The sequence below is a fragment of the Columba livia genome, chromosome 1 (genome assembly GCF_036013475.1).
Source record: "Columba livia isolate bColLiv1 breed racing homer chromosome 1, bColLiv1.pat.W.v2, whole genome shotgun sequence".
Lineage (NCBI taxonomy): Eukaryota > Metazoa > Chordata > Aves > Columbiformes > Columbidae > Columba > Columba livia.
This window is the reverse complement of record NC_088602.1, coordinates 182991633-183011090: the sequence shown is the minus strand read 5'-3', so window position 1 is coordinate 183011090 and position 19458 is coordinate 182991633. Positions and strand designations below refer to the sequence as shown.

Genomic DNA, 19458 nt, shown 5'->3' with positions numbered 1-19458 from the left:
GTGTATTTATTCACTTTGCTGTGAGATTTGGGATTTCCTATCTAGATGGATAGATATTTGATAGCAGCAAGACTGCTGTTAGGCCACTAAGTAACTTTGTGCATCATGCCCTACTGATATTGGTAGGCTCTTTTGCTCATCAACTTCAAAATTAAGCTCCAAAAGAATATTGCAATACAGAGAATCAAAATCACTATTGCTTGCTCTCATGACCTGAATTGGGCATTTTTTAATTTCAGAATTTCAAATACAGTAAGCGCAGGGTTGAATAGCTGAATTGCTATCTAGTATGTTAGTGGATTTTTAGCGTTGGTAGGAATAAGCATTTTGAGTGGCTTTGGGGTATTATATTTTGATTCTGAGTGAAAACAATAACAACATAAGCCTTAAAAATTGACCACTGTAAGTATTTGGGAACATTGCCGCTCTGGTGGATGTTTTGTTTCTGAGGCACGTTTTGTCTCCAGTGGGGGAAGCCCATGTCTGTAGCTCCTGGCCTGGCCTGGGCTCAGGCCTGGGGCTGCAGGGGAGACCTTCTGTGCACTTAACAAATTTCAATGAAAACTACGCTTTGCTGGTCTCCACCCCCTTACATTTGGGATTACATGGAGTGTTGAGCCTATGACATCCATTAAGTGAATGTGAAATAAGGCTTTCCTGTTGTGGTTTGTGGATGGTATAGATGGCAACGAAAAATGTTGATGCTTGCAGACTTCTGAGGTTGGATATGTGTTAGTGTGAGCATTTGGAATAAAACAGTTTCTTTCCCATGAGATAGTTACGGTCTATCTAACAGTGTTATCAAGTACAAGCTTTCCGTTCATGATTAGTAATTCTGTAAGTGTTTTGGGTTTTTTTCCAAGTCCTGTATTGTAAGTTTTCTGCTCATAAAAGTTGCTTAACCTCTGATTGTTTCTACAACTTGTTAAATTTCAGTAAGTCTGTTCATTCTAACATTCTAACTTCCAATGTTAATACACTGTTTTTGTTAACAGGAGGAATAATAAACTAAATTTTAATTGTGCAAATAATTGAAATTTACTGTCTTTTTCAGTAATAGCTGGTTTTCGAGGGACAGTCCCACATGGCCTATCACTGGAGATTGGAGACACCGTTCAGATATTAGAGAAATGTGATGGTGAGTTCACAAGCTGGAATTCCAGTGATAATGAGCTACTGTATACTATTGATTTGAACCTCATTACTATTCATTTATTTTCTTAAATTAGCACATTTTTGAAGTCAGTGATATAGCACATTCCAGCCTCTTTTTTAATTTTTTCACAATTCCAATGAGTTCTAATCCCTATAATAATTAATTTGTAGTTCATTCTTTTTATTTAATCTCTCAGTTTAATAAACATTCACAGAGGATAACATTTAAACTGCAAGGAGTTTTCAGTTTAATTTTTCTGCTTTCTTGGTATTTCCATGAGAAGCCTGGCTGCCATCAAGACTGTTTCAAATTAATTCAAAGTCATCAGTTTAAATCTTAAAACAGTGTAAACATTCTTTTCTGCCTCTGTTCTGAGGTAGAGAATGCTAATAGGATTTTAGCAGATGTCTGCTACTAGTATAACATGTTTTTCATAATTTCTCTCCTTATTATGTTACCTAAGGCTTATCTGTCAACATAATTTTTTTTATCATTTAGGATTATATAGGTATTTTTTGGTTTCTTATCAGGATTATATACTTTTAGTCTTGTAAGAAATTTTCTTATGAAAGGGATAGGACTATTGAATCAGGCATATTATGAATTTTGTAGAGTAACGTCATTGATAAATTTAGAACAGGAAGTCCAAAAATTATATGTAAATGTTTACAGTGAATATGAAAACATTCCCTTTTATCTATAGTGGTGCCTATTGCAAAATATACCTGGGTTACATTGTAAGTAACACCTGGGGATACAAGGTTAAAGAGTAATTCCCAAAAATGTGTGAATTAAGACATCTGATTGTGAGCTGGTTTAAACAAAATACCTTTTATTATATGGAAAGTATTTTAAATGAGCGCAGTCTGACAGCACTGCGTAATTTTCATATCTTTCCAAAATGGAAAAATGAAATCTGTTTTACATATGGAAATAATTTGCATAGTTTAAAAAGCAAAATGTTCTTTCTTTACAGGCTGGTACAGAGGATTTGCCTTAAAAAACCCCAATGTTAAGGTAAAAGTCAATTGCAGTTTTGAATTCTATGGCAAAAACGTGTATTCACTTTTTAAAGGTTTCTAGTCTTCATGTAAGCATATAATTTTTATGCTTAAAAGAAAACTAGAGCTTAGTATATTACTGATATTGCTTTAATTAGATTTGGACATGGATTACACTTCTGAAATGCTCCTATGTATTAGGATAGTACACTTTACAAATCCGAGGCTATGGTGAATTTTCTTCTATTTCTGATTTTATATTGTGATCTCAGAGAAAGCTAAATTGAAAGGAAAAGACTAAGGAGAACACAAATTGTAACTACTTGAAAAGTTGTTTAGACTGTGCCTATATTTCTTTATGTTATGAATTAATTTAGAGCAGCAAGTGGAGATAGCTAGTTTATAGGAGCCACATGCATTGCTTCAGTTGAATAAAAGATTTGTATTGTTATGTGAAATATATGCTTCATTTTATTTTTGTTTGGTCTTTGATCTCCGTGGTAGTATAGATGATAGTACTCTAAACCAGACTTGACTGATTTATTTTTTTCTGCATTCAGACATGACATATGAAATTCATATTTCAGCATTTGTTCATGTTGAATATGTTTAAGTTTAGCTTTCTTATTTGTCTTTCTATCTTCTTAATCTCTTCTGTTGTCTTTCTTTTGTGACTGTAAAGATTTTGTTTTTCGTATGGGAAACCATTTCAAGATTCCCTTTCTTTTCTCAATACTGTACTAGGCTTTTTAGTCTTATTAAAGCCATCGAAAAAATATCTTAAATCATCTGTTGCTCCTTTAAATCACATTGTGAGCTTCACTCTTTTTTTTTTCTCTCTTCATTTCCAAGTCTCTTCAGCTGCAGAATGTGGCACATATACGTTAATTCCAAAAGTTTCTAGGGGCTCACATTGTAAGTTGTTGGCCTCTTGTGCCTTGGCTTGCAGTTGCTGATCACATAAATTTCCTTTGCTTTGTATGGGAGGTCAATGTGAACAATAAATTTAGCCACAGAGTCTAATCTGATGTTTACTACTTTGACCTCAGTGATATATATTGCAATTTGATTTCAAAGACATGAGCAGTTGGGATTTGTTATTGCATCTTCTGTGTCTTTTGTTGCAATTCTCACCACATGCTTGCTGTCAGTCTTGCTTTGTGGTCTGTCAAATGTGTTGAGAGAAGTTATGAATAGGTTTTCTAAACATGGCTTGATGTGTGAAGAAATGAGATATATATTTTCTGCTTTGCTAGTGTGAATGCAAACAGTTTTCTGAATTAGATTTTTGAAGGGAGTCTCTCCCAAAGTAAAACAATAAGAGCACATTGTAACTCTGCTTGTTCTTGGTATTTCTCGAGCAAGATTCTTCCCTTGTTATTCTGTCAGTTTTGTCACTCAAAGAACTAGTGTGTGGCAGCTGGTCTGCAGACCGTGCGCATGTGCAGCCATCTCTTTTCTGGCCCATCGTTACAACTGCGGGGCTGTGCATCCAACTGTCCTTGGGAGATGTTCTTCTGAACTGCTTTACATTACTGAGGAGTAAGAGCATTCATAAGGGCAGTTGCCTCTGCATAGATGTTGTTTTGTCAAAGGTCTAACGTCTGTTTGGGTTAAAAGAAAATGGGTCACTGTCATCCCAAAGGAAGGCTTTATACAGCTGGACTTATAAAGAAGAACATATATGTATTTTACCTCACTACATTATGTGACGAGCTGTAGCATTTGCATTCCCAGACAGAAACTTGAAGTTGAGTTACTTAATTTTGCTTATAGTTCTTATTTATGAAGGTTAGTGCTCCATAAGAGCAATATGACTGTTGCAGCACTGCTGTCCATTCAAAAAAAGGGTGGAAAGCAATTAAATAATTAGAAAAGAACCACCCTCGTCAGGACACTGAGGGCATGGTAGCCACCAAAGACTTTATTTTTACTTTCATTGAACTTTCATTTACTTTCATTGAACTTCATTAACTTTATTTATTTTGCTTTATTTTGAAAATCCCTGTCTGAAGACACTATTTTTAAGATACTATTGGTAAGATGTTACCCCTCCCAGCTGATCTGTTTCTTGTCAAGATGGGAGTAATTAATAAACACCTCTAGGATAAATGAGTTCTCAAGCAATCTCTTACATGTTCTACATGTGTTTATCTTATTTTCTGAAGTATTGAAGGATTAAAACTCTACTGAATATATAATTTTAGTTTCTCTATACTGAATATATATTGCATTCTTTTTTTGTGCGTCTGTGTTGGTAATTATTGAGACAACTTTTAATTCAGCACACATTTGCACATTAAACCTCGTATAAAGGGAGTGTTTTTTTTATTTTTACTTAAACTACTCTTTTTTTTTTTTTCAGGGCATATTTCCATCCAACTACATTCACTTGAAAAATGCGTGTGTTAAGAACAAAGGGTAGGTGAAATGTTACAGATTCAAATGTTTAAACATGGTCAGTTACTTGTACTAAAGATCTTTTCTTTATAAGGTAAAGTGGTGCTTTTGTTACAGTATTTTACAGCTTACTGCTACAGGGACTTGAAATTGTTGTCCTTTGCTAACCTGATACTTCTACATTGTCATAAAATTGGAGTGACATTCGGAAAAGACAGGACAATTGGGAATATCAGTCTGTATTGTCTAGAGGAAAGAGAAAATGACTGAATGTTTTCACTTCCTATTGTTACGTTTGGCTGAAGAATGGTATTGCCCTAATTAGAAGAAGTTATTCTGTACAAAAGCTGGCTATTAATCTGCTGTTTAGGATTAGTTGTTTTCTTTGAGGACAGCAACTGTACAATGGCAGACAGCTGGCATTTCACTGAAAAAAAGGTAAAATAGTGTATCAGTTCAATGGGAAAAAAATTAACCAAAACTGTAAATGAACAGAGATTGTTTTTTCCTTTACTTCTTCAGGTGATAAAGAGCCAATATTTATTTTTTACAACTGATCTCTTTTCATTTTTAGAAGAGTTAATACAAACCAGAACAATCAGTTAAAACTAGTTTTAAAATTTTGGTTTGGAACTCAAATCTTCTGACTAAAAGAGACAGATTTTTTTGTTTAGATGTAATACTTTTCTTGACAGTATCACTTTAAAAAAACTGAGATCTTAGTTCAGCATAGTTTTTTCCCACGTTTTACTTAACCTGGGGCAATTCATATTGGGTCATTTATTTAAATGTATTGATAGACCTGAGATGTAAAAGTTTGAAACCCGTTTAAGACATTTCTTGTCATAATAGATGGAGGCCTAAACATCAGGTGCAGGTGACATTTATTTTGGGAGCATGAATGAGTGAGTAGAAGGTCCATATATCATGATGGACAAAAATAATCACGAAGACTGTAATCATATTTAAAAAAAAAAAAGTCTCACTCCCACAGGTAAAAATGGCTTCACATAAACAGTCTGTTTTTTTGCTGTGGAGTGCAAGCCATGTGATTTGTCATGCCCTCGGATCCCTTCTCCTTTTAAAGTGGTTGTAGTTAAACTTGAATGTTCAGGGAAATAAAATTTTTGTTAATCATCACAATAAAACAAAGCTTAAAGATGGAATAATTTTTGTTAGAGGACACCATGACAGGATTTGCAGAATATTCAATCTCTGCCTGTATTTTCTTCATTAGTCTGTGTTTCTGTTCAGGCCATGTGCCCTACAGTGCATCATGGGCAGGGGCTGCCACTTTGGTAAGTTAATGTGATAAGAGAGAAATGGTAACATGAGAAAAGTAATCCAGTCATGAATGCAAACCTTTGAAAGGTTCTGTGTGCGAGAACCAAGTGGTAGCGGTGATGGTGTGCGTAAAGTGATGGCGTGGTGGAGAGTTTAGTCTTGACCAAATCAACCCAGCTCTTTCTTGGCCAGCATCAAGTCGGTAAGGACTCACTCACACTGTACTGCTTTCCTTTTGATTTTTTTGTATCCTCTTTCAGTTGAAAGACTGGCATTTTCTGTCTTCTATAAGCAGAGATGTAAAAAATAGTGGCAACAATCCCTGTTTTGGAGTCTAAGCTAAAGCGGCAAGATACCTTTGGAAACTGTGGACATTGCTATGAAAGTGGTTTTTGACATGCTTATCTCATAGTAAAAAAAACCTCACCTTGACTTCTCTAGGACCAAGAGTTTCCATGGATATTAAATTATTTTTGCCCAAGACTTTTTTCCAAGGAGATTAAATGAAATACACAAATAAAAAAGTATCCTGGGCTGAAGGAGCATCCATGTAGGTTGATAGACAACACTCTTGGCAGGATGAAGTCTTTCTATTAGTAACTATAATGGTTTTTGTAATGCTTGTGTAATATCATGTGTTCTTCTGCATGTTACAGACAATTTGAAATGGTTATTCCAACAGAAGATTCTGTTATTACAGAAATGACATCAACTTTAAGAGACTGGGGAACGATGTGGAAACAACTCTATGTGGCAAGTATCCTGAGTCATGCTGCTTTGATTTAATACCAGCTCAAAAGATACACTGTATAGATGCTCTGGTTTAGTTTAATTATATATTTCAGAAAAAAAGCATTCAATTTGTTTTTTAACTGTTCTAATTATGAAATAAATACGTCTGTTAATTTATTCAAATCATTGGCTACTACTGCTGCTAAACTTTAGCAACTTTCTGAATCTTCTCCAGCTTCATCGTGTAGCTGTTGGATCTAAGGTTTGCTTTGCTAAACTGAAGTGTTGGAAATAAGTGTAACAAATAATACTGCTATTTTATTGCAATACAGAAATACAGTATATTATTAAAAAATTCCTAGCCAGTTGATTTTATTCATAGTCATCTTCTCATGGATCTTTATTTCCTTTTACATCCACACACTCACAAGCACTGAGATGTGTACATGTTATTTGAACAGGACCTCTTGTATATGGCACAGAGATCAAGGGATGCCAACTGTTGAGTCCTCATTGCTGAGAGGGAGGCTTGGGGGATGATTCTTGACCAGCAATAGTGAGCTGATTTTTTGATTTACCTACCACACGTTACAGAAGTGAATTCTGGTTTGAACTTCTTTCTTATTTCACACTTCTTAAGTCACATGTTTCACATTTCTCTTGTTTTCCTTACCTGGTTACTTTATGGCTCTGGACTTTTTCTGCCTCTCCCTGACATCTTCAGATCAGTTTATTTCTCTCCTTGGTTGAATGAAATCACACTTACGGTGTTCTATGGCTATTATGCCTACCATTCGTTGTTCTGTCGTTTCTTCTCATACTTACGAATACGTTTTGGTGTTTAATTCATACCAGTCTTAGTAATGCTATTACAACTCCCTACAGAATGCTGCTCTATGAAATTGTTCCACTTTAATAGATACTTACAGTCTTAGCTTTCTGTTTCATTATCTTAGTAGGTTCATCTTCTCAAATTTAACTTTAAATCACATTTTTTAGCCTTAACCATTCTAGTTTGCTGAACCCATCTTGTATTTTCTATTGCATTTCTGGACTAAGAACTGGATATAGTATTCGAGTAGCAGCTGTGTGAGCACCAAACACAAAGCAGCAATAAGCAACCCTTCTTTTTTTCACAAAGAACACCCGTGGTATGTGTGGTTTCTATAATTCCCATTTCTCACTCCATCTCTCTATTGTGCTCACTCTGTAAATCTGACCTCTCCAATTCTGTAATTACCTCCCTTAAAAATTTCAGTTGAAGTGAAGATTATATTGATAATTTTTTTTAATTAGGGTAGGCAAACATTTTTGCTTAGCGAAAACTCTTCCAAACTCAGCCACCTGATGATTTTCTATTTATAGTCTTGTTTTGAGTCCCCAGTCATTTAAGCAGCTCTTACTCCATTATATAAATCATACAGATGTGGGATTATTCTTCTTTATCTGAATGTTGTGCAGTATCAGTAGGATCTCAGATACAAGCTCCCCAGACTGTTTTTCACTCCCATGTCTCTTGTGAGCTCAGTGCAGCCTCCCATTCTTCTGAGAGGTTTCAGACCAGTGACTTTTTCACTGTAAGAAATCCTTCCATTTCCTACTCGGATTGGCTACCATCACAGGTAGAAGTTTTTTTGTTTTGGTGTACTTAGAACACACAGAATGAAACCTGTTCAGTGTCTCTCTTTATTCTGACTGAAATTCAGTGTTTCCTGACTGTTTTGCATGTTTTAACATTGTTTTTGCACATCATAATCTAAGCCATAAGAATTACTGCAATTTAATTTTTCCATGCCTACTGCTATTTCGTTAGCTCAATTTTTAAATTTTCTCTTGACTGTAGAGTCATGTCTTCAAAGGCTTAACTAAAATATTTCAGTTTTAAATTGTGATTTACATCATGATTTCCTTCCATTTTTAACATTTGACCTTCTAATCTACTACACTGAAACCAAACCATGGTTTGGACGTGACAGCATGTGCATGCATCAAATGTAATCAAAACCTGTTCACTTGCATCTGCAGAGTCTCCAATCCCTCATCCTAAATAATTGCTGACTTGATAATTATGACTTAAATTGTCAGATGTCCTGCTGATATGGGGGCTGCTTCTGCTATGTAAGAAACAGCAATGAGTGTGCCAGTGGACCTCCTACAAGTCGGGATGGTACAGAAGTAGCTAGTCTGCTACTTTTTGAGATATTTGTATGGATTGTGTTCAGAGAGGCTGTTCCAAACCAGGTGACGGTTCTGGAAGTGCCTCTGCAAGTGGCACAGTTGCTAATTTGCTTAAAATTTTCATACAGGAACCTACAAAATCAAGTATTTTTTTGGTTGGATTCTAAGTAATATAATTTTAAACTTGACAGTGAAATTATAATTAAGCAATATGAACCTGTTCCTTGAGAAACAAGAGCATTTATTCAAAGCTTGTTTGAAATTTCTCTAGATTATAATGGGGAATAGTTTTCTCAAATGTCTGAAGCACAGCTAAGTGTGATTGCTTTGTGCATATTAGCAAGTATATTGGTATATTGGTTACTCCTGGTACAGAAGGAGCAAAAATATGGTTACTTGGTATAGAGACCTAAATCTATAAAGCAAGTACAGTTGCTTGCAGATCCACGCAGCATTTCGAGAAATGAGCAACTCATAGAAAAATTCTAAAGCTTTGGAAGATAAAGGATACCTGAAAATGTCATTTTGATCTTAATAGTCTTGTTAAACATTAGCATGTCTTTTGTATTCACTTCAATAGAGCTTATCATCAGATACGGAAAACAAAGATGCACCTGAATTAGTGTTGGTTCGATTTTGTTTGTTTTTTAACTGTAGAAATGAGGTATTTATACACAAGTGTCTGATGGAAAATTTGGGAAAACATACTGTCAACCTACTTCACTATAGTGTTCCTATAAAGTCTTTTTTGTCTCTTGCTCCTTATTCAAGGACCTTTTGTATGACCTTTTTGTTGCGTTTGTTTGTTTTTCTTACAAAGTTCATATCTTCCTATTGTTCTTATTGAAGCTGTTTCTTTTTTGGCAACTTTTTCCTCACTGCTGTTGTTACTGTGTGTTCAAAATACACTGGCTTTCTTTTTTTCTGACAGAAAGCCAAGACAAACAATAAATTAGTGCCCATTTTATGGGCACACTTAGGCTTATGAAGTGAATGGATGTGAAATAAAGAGTAGTTTTATCAAATGCTAGTTTGTCAGGGACCTTGGTATATAGAAGCTATTAACAGAGAGTAATGGTGCTTGTAAGTGAATTTTAGCTTTTCAGAGCAATTACCAGCAGAAGTAGCTGAACTTCATTTTTATGCCATTTGTTCCTAGGAAGAAGGAAAAGGGAAATGGGCTTAGGGTTTTGGGCAAGAATTAGGAGAACAAATCTGACTAGAAGTGTTTTTTTTCAACTTTGTGTGATGCATCACTTAAATGGAGGTTCCAGTAGTTTCCTTGAGCTAAAGTTTCTCAGAAAAACTGTCTCAAGTAAAACCACTGGGAAGTGGTGAAGGGAAGAGTTAAAAGACCTTTTGTTTGGGAGGAAACTGTTATGGGAAATTGTTTATGCCCTTAACTAGTGTATAATTAGAGGAGGAGGATGTGGTTTAAAAAGCCTTCACATATTTTCTCCTACTTAACAGTTAGATGAAGAACAGCTGTCTGGACAAGAGGTTGTCTACAAGACACTGTTTATTTATGGCTAGACTGTAGTGGGTACAGTTATATCCATACAAGAAAAAGTCAAAAGAACATTAACACTCTGATTCAGAGTTTGAATACTAGGAGTTATTCCCTGTTGATCCCTTATGTGTGAGTTCAAATACTCTTGAATTGCATGATCGTGTGTTCATTTTGGATGAGACAGCAGCTCTCAGAATAAAACAGCGCTATGGCATGAAACAATTTTTCTGTTGAATTTTTGTCATATATCATGTAAATTAGGCTGCATCGACATGAGACATAACCAATTGGAATGAAATTTTAGAGTGAGTGTGGTGCAAAGACAGGGTCTGTGGTACGCTCTGAAATTATTTTATATGCACACACACATACATGCAGGTAAAATCATCACAGCACAATGGGGAGAAAAAGGGAAATAAGGGAATAAGGAAGTTTTCTTGATTTCTCCACCGTATCTGTATATATTAGGATTATCAGCTTATGCAGTTGATGCAGAGGCAATTATATTTTTATCTCGCAGAGGAATGAGGGGGATCTCTTTCACCGACTGTGGCACATAATGAATGAAATCCTGGACCTGAGAAGGCAGGTCCTTGTCGGCCACCTCACCCACGATCGAATGAAGGATGTCAAGCGACACATCACTGCTCGCCTGGATTGGGGCAATGAGTGAGTAAATACAATAATAAATGAAAATAATGCAATCTGATTGTAAGGTGTCAAGGTTTAAGGCAAGGCGGCAATAAACTGTGGCAGACGCTCCCTGTTATCCCCTCATTTCCCGCCACCCCTTCCTTTAGATTGGAAAGATAAGAGGAAAGGAATAGAGACTTAGACTTCAAGTTGTAGAGTTTTAAAGGGTTTTACTAATGCTACTAATAAATAGAGAATATATATACAAAACATACAAAACAAATCTTCAGTGCTGGATGTGGAGCTGGCGTCACTCCAGCAGCAGAGCTGGGTGTGCGGAGCTGGCGGCTCCAGCAGCTGCAGCTCAGGCCCCAGAAGTCATGGGCAGGACTGCACAGCAAACCTGAAACTGGTTGCAGGATGCAGGGCCTGAGGCCTGTGGGTCACAGGCAGACAGACAGGGTCCTCTCTACATGCCAGCCATGGGTGAAGAGAGAATGACCCTCGTGATCACCCTTTTATATAGGGGGTATGATGATTATGGGATGGAATACTCAGCTGATCCTTGGTCAGTTCTAGTCAACCTGTTCCATCCACCCCTCTTCAAACACGACCCTCTCACAACAGAACGTGGGAAAACGTATCAGTCTTTCTTAGCTACCATGGTAATAAATCTAAACATGAGCTTCTTCAGCATTCTGTTGGCTTCCTATCAGCACCAAGTACAGCATCTGAGGAAAAATATGCAGGCTAAAACTCAGAAAAGTACAGCCACCTAGAAGAACTTAGCTGAAAGAAAAATCACTGAAAGATAACTGGTCTTGTTTTTAACAAAACCAGGACATAAGGCCACAGCTTTAGGCTCATTGTAGAATGTTGAAGTAAGGAGCAAACTTTTGATGGGTGTCAACTTTTTTTTTTGTAATGGACTTTCTCCTTTATTGTTTTTCTGTCGTCTGCTCTAACAGTGAAATGTTACTTGCTGGTTTATTTTGCCTTTTTCTCTCGGTTTATTTTACATACAAGTGGTACCATCTACAAGAACATATGCAGCACCCTTTTATATCTTCTTTAAAATACACCTGGCCAGATTCCTATGTGACCCACTCAGCACAGCTCTGTTGTCTTAACCAAAACTATATTGACTGACATTGCTTCTTTTATGACTTGGGTCGCCCAATTCAGTTCCTCCTTGGGCATCTCTAACACACATCTTGCTACTATGCTCTGCATCTTTCTTTTATCTGAATAAATAATAAAAGCTAATACAAATTGTATTATCTTTAAAAAAAATAGAAGTAAGAAAAAGGGTAAAATACCTTTTGGCATTTGGGTGCTGTTTCCAACGTCTTTTCTTTAGCCTATATTTATTCAGTTAAACGCTAAGTGCAGCAATATTCAATAGTAGAATTAACTGAATTTCAGGAGTTTCTGCAACTTCTGCTATCTGAAAGCCTAAATACCTAGCATATTGAAAGAACTGTGATTAACTGTGTACGATTAACTGTCTGCTTAGAATTTTGTGCTAGCCGAATGGAATTGTGACCATTTTTAAGTGGTCAGTTCCAACTCTTGAAAACATTTTTTAAAAAAAGTTGCTATCATCTTTCAAGTTTTTCTAAATTCAGCATGACTGCCCTATATGTGTTCTTAATCTTCATTGCTTGCTGCTATGCTCAAAATAACTTTTTTTCCCATTGATTCATGTTCATTTCATTATTTTGTTATGGGGATACAGCCAAACAGCTTTGGTGTCATCCAGTCCAAATTAAAAAAAAGCTGGTGTTTTGACATTTGGTGGATTTTCTTTTTATCTTCTTTTCTACGTCTGTCATTCTAATTGACAATACTAGTGCAATTCACATTGTACAATGTCCACAATACTACAAAGGACAATATCCATTGTATGTTGTCCGCAATGTAAAACAAATATAAAATTGTGGAAAAACATATTCTGTTAACGTTACAAAGTGAAGAAAGGGGAAGAAACACCCGTGAATGTAGAATACATCCAAAATACATTAAACTGAAGCCAGCTGTAGAATGCCAATTAACACAGTGTTTGTTGGAATGTTTATACTATATGTGAACAGAAACAAGTTAATTTATTTCCTTTGTATGCAGAAACTACTTACTGTTATTCAATTTCTCGTACAGACAACTGGGACTTGACTTAGTTCCAAGAAAAGAATATGCTATGGTGGATCCTGAAGACATCAGCATTACAGAGCTCTACAGGCTGGTATGCGAATATGATACTCTGTACATTTGCTACCAAATGACATACTGATGTTTTGAAGGCAGCTTTCTTCTCCTTAACCAGAAGTACTTTATTTCATCAAATAAACTGGCATTTGATAATGTAATGAGTTTTACTATGAGGAAAGTAATTCTCTGTTGAACAGTTATGTTATCTCTACATTTGTATGGGATGCTTTGATATCAAATTTGTATATGTAAACATGCACAAGTTTTGTTTTCTGATATGTTAGAATTGTGACTTAACAGGAGTTCAATAGTCAATAAAAGCTTATAAGACTCCTTTTCATTACAGCTGTGATTGGCCCATGAGTCCTGTTAGATAAGATTTGTGGAAATACAATAATATACTTATGGTACAAGTATTGTCACAATTAATCATACTGTGCTATTGATATTTTCTAATATATTAATGTAAATAGCAGTTAAATTGCATAGGAAAGCTCTCCTTTTGGTCTGTGTGAAAGCCCATCTTGACTTGCTAAAACCAGCACTGATACTTCTGGTTTAATTTAGTTCTGATTTAATCTGCAGTGAGTTTTAAGAAAGCTTGCTAATTCATTTATATGGGCTTTGGATTATATTTAAGTACTGCAGCTGCTACAGATACAAAATTCTGAGCCTTACTTGTTTAAGACTAAGCTTTTATTTAAACTAAATTTTATTTGTGTTTACTTCCTATTTACATGTAAAATAGAGCAAAAAATAGAATTGCTACAATTTGCTGTGGACCTTAAATTATAATATATTTCTGACCATTTTTAACTAATTATGTTGATAAGTTGTGCTGTCAAGCCTAATAGTAATTTTTTAATGCTAGAGTTGGTGTACCTTTGAGCAGTTTCTTCAAAGCCAAATGTAATCTTATGGAATCCTGTTGAAGCACTAGGTGAAATACAGTGAGGAACCATTAATCATAAGGAGAAACATAAAGAACAAGAATAACCCAGAAAACTAATGATGGAGCTCTTGGAGTGCATTTTAAAAAACAAAGAGGGGGGAAAAAAAAAAAGCTAAAAATAGCTTAAGAAAGATTGGTGTTTGAAATTATCTTTGGTACAATGTAAGACAGAAATAGTACAAGTTAATATTGTCCTACCTCTATTGTGTGATTAAAATGGTGAAGGTATAAACTGTGAAGTCAAATCAAGAGAATTTAGTGACTTTTGTATCTGAAGACTTTTATAATTCAAAGATTATAAAATATGGGCGTGATGTTTTTGCATCTTAAAATACTGGTATTTAGTCTTCTACAAAAACATTTTTTGTGTGTTTGCATACTAGAATATCAGATCCTTAACTATTTAAACCAGCTATGAAATACTATATTGTTACAGCACAAAGCTTTAAAGTGGCTTAGAATTTTCTGAGTAGAAAAAAGGGAAACTTCTAGAGATTACTATTTTTCTCACAGAGATAATTTCCACCTTGTGTTCTCCTTCTGAGATACAAAAAAAAAAAAGGCAAAAGAAAAAACCTATTACAAGTGAATATTAAATTAGAAATTTAAAAGTTGATATTAAGAAAGTAGTTCTGTATTACATTTATTTTGCCTCTTGTTTTGAGATTTTTACTAATAATTCGAACTGCCTGCTGTGTTTTTTGGCTTATTTTCAGATGGAGCATCGTCACAGAAAAAAAGACACACCAGTACCAGCTAGCAGCCACCACCTTTTTGTTCAGATGAAGAGTCTGATGTGCTCCAATCTGGGAGAGGAACTGGAAGTCATCTTCTCACTCTTTGATAGCAAAGAAAATCGGCCCATCAGGTACCACACGATTTTTCACTGGAATACTGATTTTACATAAGTTTTGTCAATATGCATTGTATGTTTTGATCCAGGTAACAAATTTCACATTTAGAAACAAACAAAGATAGGCTTGATTCAGGATATTTTTTTCCTTCTTTTTGAAATTCCATTTCTATGCATAATAGTTTGTAGTATCGTTTTAAGTTTCAGTAATGTATATTTTTCTGTCTTGCTTACCTATTTCAGTTTTCACTTGTTTTTGCTTGTGTAGGAACATACATACATGTATGCATAAAGGTGAATATTAGCTCTGTGACCTAAGGGTAATTTTTCAGTGTCTCTGCTTTCCTCTCTCCTAATCATCACACATTCAAAACTTGGAACTGTTGCTTCCTTTGTAATATTTATGAGATGAGTTCTCCTATGTACATGAGACTGGAGGGCTGCCCTCAGTGAATTGAGTATTTTTGTGAAAGGAGCCTGTACTTCAATGAGGAAGGGCCTGTTCTTCAGTGTAACAGTCAAACTCTATTTCACATCCATGTAGGGTTTGTTTGTCCTCTTTTTTCAGCTGGGAGCTGATTCTGGAACTGTTCTTTTTCTGTTTGTCCTAGACCTTAAATTCTGGTAACCTTGTAATTTTTAAATATTCAGTAGTTTTTTCTACTCCCAGCATATTTCTGGCTGAGACAGAGAACATGAGTGAACTATAGTAGAACCATGATGCGCTTAATAAACATGAGCACAGGAGAACAGAGTTAGTGCAAGACCCTTATACACACTGTTCTAGGAATATGCCAGGAAGACTGAACCACTAAATGCTTGTGTAGTGGTGATGGGAGATCAGTTTCTGGTCAGAAGGTTCCCGTTCATAGTTTGTTGCTGGTTTTTGGACACTATGTTCTTCTCTGCTCTCCTCACCATAGAAAGAGCCTGCTAATAGGATAAAAAATGTTACTCAAAACATGTCCAAAGTCATGGCATGTGCTAGTTATTGTCTTAAATATGGCAACAGGAACGTGGGGCACCATGTGGAATTTGGGCTGAATTTGACAAAATTATGTCTGCGCTTCATAGCTGGGCAAGATAACTAACCAGTCCTTTGAAGGAAGCTTATACTGAGTAAATTGATTTTTATTGGTAATGAAATCATATATGAGCAACTGTTGTTAGAGTATTAGCTGCTAAATACTGACACTTCATTCTGGCCTGCACTTTGGATGTTAGTCACCAAAACACAGTTTACTGTCATTTCTGGGACTTCAGTGTGTATCAGGGCACATCTTTTGTGTTTACTCCAGTGAATGGCACAGCAGGTGATAGATTTAGGAGAGAGCTTCAGACCTTGACAGAAAACAATTTGGGTGTTATGGGTTGCTGAAAACGAGGTTATGGCAGTAGTGGTGGCATGAAAGCAAATGGATTGGATTTCACGTTCACATGAAAGCACAAATTCTAGAGCTGTTTGTCACATGCTTGCTGTGATCTGACCTTCAGTTATTGATTGCTGACTCTAGTGTCTGTTTGCAGCTGCTTTATTATGTGTGAACTTCCTCATCCTGTTACTGGCAAACCTTGAAGAATGTGTTGTTGTGAATCCAAAGTGCCTTCTAGGGCATGGGGGGAATGAGAAGATGAACTTCGTGAAGGTAGTTTACAACCATCTGCAAAACAAACACATGCACACTCCCAAAACAACAAAAAACACAAGAAAAAACCCTCACAAAAAGCAGAGACCTCTCAACGTGTTGAAAAAGCTGAAACCAAGAGAGTTTTCATAATAACGATTATAAGGTATATCTATATCACAAAATGAACTCTGGAAACAGAGGTGTGCCAGCTGGAGATTTACATGGTCTTTCTCGACTAGACCTGGAAGTGGTGTAACGATGTTATCACAGAGTCAAACCAAAGGTAGTTGGTCTTGGTGCACAACAGTATGGTATGATGTATAGTTTTTTATTCATTACAAATGGGTGGGATATTTCAGAGGTCTTTAGGGCCCTGGCAGATGCATACATGAAATGATCAGCCTCCCTCAGAAACAGGATATATGAGAAGAGACAATGTCCACACTCCCCTGCTACTGCGGTTCTCACCCTGCAAAGATGCTGAAGCCCATTGGCAATAATGGAGATGTGAAACCTGGATACACTGACTCTTCTGCTCGTTTCTGGGAAAGTGCAGGTTAAAAGCTGTGTATGACAGCACCTTAAGGTCTGTCACAAACTTGCTGTGTTGTTTGTCTATTGGTTACCTAAGTCATTAGGCAACTACTACTTGTGGTCTAGTAGAAAAATGCAGAGTGCAATGACCTTGTGTTCTGATGCTCCACTTTGTCTGCTTTATGAATCTATTGTAATGTGTGGTCATTTATGAGATTTGTGAAGTTTTGAGATTTTTCTGTTCCTAAGAATTAATCAGTAGCTTCTGTTCTATAAAGCTGGAATATGAAGGTGCTTAGATTCCCAGCATTTAGAGTGCTGTGGTAATTTGCATTGGGGATATCTTCTCTTACTAGCACAAAAGTTAGTGAGATGAACCTTTTCCTGATGTTAGATCACACTTACAAAGTCAGTAGTATGTACTTCAATAGATGACACAGTTACTGGTTTTGTAGTGGCAGATTTTCAGAGAAATAAAAGACAGCCGAGCACAGTATGTGCTTTTCCCCCCAACGAGGTCATATCACTTACTGAATACAGCAATCTGCAACAATGATGACCTTAGTGTAGCCAGAAGGCCCATTTACACTGGAACTCTAAGAACATCAATCCTTCCATCAAACATATATTGATTTTTTAATTATTTTTTTTTTTAAATCAGATCCTGGAAAGATTTCACTTATCGGCTTTTAATAGAATCAGCCTAACAAGTTGCAAGGGACAAAGTAACAACTTAGCTGTTTCCCAGACAATGTGCGTTATTCACTGAGACTCTGTTAACTTTATTTGTTGCCCCAAGAATATTCTGCTTTTACAAAAAAACAAAACCTCAAAGAAAATATTTGGCAGATGACTGTAGTCAAAAATTCAAATATCCCAATGTCTTCTGAAATATCTGCCTTTCCAATGTAAGTACTGTAAGACCATATTTGTATACCTTATTTTTGTAGCACATTGTTGTCCAGAGATCTTCCCTGTTTTTTTTAAGAGAATTTTGAGAATACCAATAGCACTGGGCAGTGTATCATGAGAAAGGGAATGAGGGTTTTAAACCTGCTGCCTGCACTTGTTCAGTTCAGATTGCAGATCCTGTTCTTGGCACTGATGAGTGTGCATGAGAATGCTGCCTCATCTCCTGCCCAAAGTCCCAGTTGCTTTGCTGACCTTTACATTTGTGTAGTGTTTGTGCCTCTGTGTTTCTACTGCTGTAGAAATTGTTTTTCTTAAATCTGCAATGTGACACACAGATTTTGTGTAGCAGTCTCTTTTCTAAACCATTTTCTTAATGTTATATTTTTTCCAAATAGCAATGCTGTTAATAGAACAATTTTGAGGCAACACTTCAGAAAGATTGCAGTAAGATTTTCTTTAATTGATGCACACTTTGTGTCTGTGTCAATATGATATGAACATCTTATCACAAATGATTGATGCCTCTGGCCCCATCTGTGCGAGGAGCAGAGATAAGTTGGCATGCTAATCCTCCTTTTCCTATCACCTTGAACAACCTTGTTTATAACTATCATATTGCCCTCAAATGAGCACAGATTCTTAAACAGCACAGAGGAATAGGCTGTTTATCCAAGACGGATGAAAGCAAACTTCATTTTCTATTTTGTGAGCTTTTGTTTATGTGTTTAATGATTGTGTAAACTCCAGACCATATCAAAGAAGATTACCCTTGCTTCGTTGTATTCTCAACCTCACCTTTTTAGTGACATTCAGACATATCATTAATCTTTTTATGCTTTTCTTCTTTCAGTTTTGCTTTTACTTTAATTCGTTAAATTACTTGCCAAAAAGCTGAAATCCATGTTTTGTTTGTAAAAATATTTACTACTTTGGGTTCTATTTTTTTTTGAAAGCCACAATGGCAGTTTTTCTCCCTTTAAGAAACAAATATTTTTTCTCCCCTCCCCTTATTCTATGCAAATCTTGAAGGATTTTTGTATTGTAAGAGAATGTTTAAAGACTTTTTTGTAACCTTCATCAGCATCTTTAAACCCAAGATCTGCTCTGCTCTAGCAGAGCTCGAAGAACCTGACTTTTAATCATTCTTCTAACAAAAGTTTACACAACTGACTATTCTTAAGAGTCAGAACAAGAGCAAGGGTGAGCTTGGATGGCTCTTGGATCAAGCTGATAATACCTTTCCATTACCCAGAAGGCTCACTACTGAGAACCCAGGGTGTCTTTCTTTGATGATATCCCTGTGGCCTCTCTTGAGAGAGATTTCAAAGACTCAGTATTAATTTAAGTGTATAAGTAGCTTACACTTGAGTTTTAATATCTAGTTTATTTAGGATCAGTGCTCCAGACAACAGGACTCTAAATGCAGGAGACTTGGATAGTTAATTTTTTTGTTGCTTTTAAACAATGTCAAGCACTA

At 35.9% G+C, this 19458-nt stretch overlaps 1 protein-coding gene across 5 annotated transcripts in view; it reads left to right on the top strand.

The window, feature by feature from the left end:
- The window catches only part of DOCK4 (dedicator of cytokinesis 4), a 237762-nt gene that overhangs the window by 82312 nt on the left and 135992 nt on the right, over positions 1–19458 (top strand). For all 5 annotated transcript variants that reach the window (XM_065048727.1, XM_065048725.1, XM_065048726.1 and 2 more), the window contains exons 2-8: positions 1055–1138; positions 2133–2173; positions 4523–4578; positions 6498–6594; positions 10782–10930; positions 13052–13136; positions 14771–14922. In XM_065048727.1, the coding sequence (XP_064904799.1) occupies positions 1055–1138; positions 2133–2173; positions 4523–4578; positions 6498–6594; positions 10782–10930; positions 13052–13136; positions 14771–14922 (664 nt within the window). The remainder of the gene's footprint in view (positions 1–1054; positions 1139–2132; positions 2174–4522; positions 4579–6497; positions 6595–10781; positions 10931–13051; positions 13137–14770; positions 14923–19458) is intronic.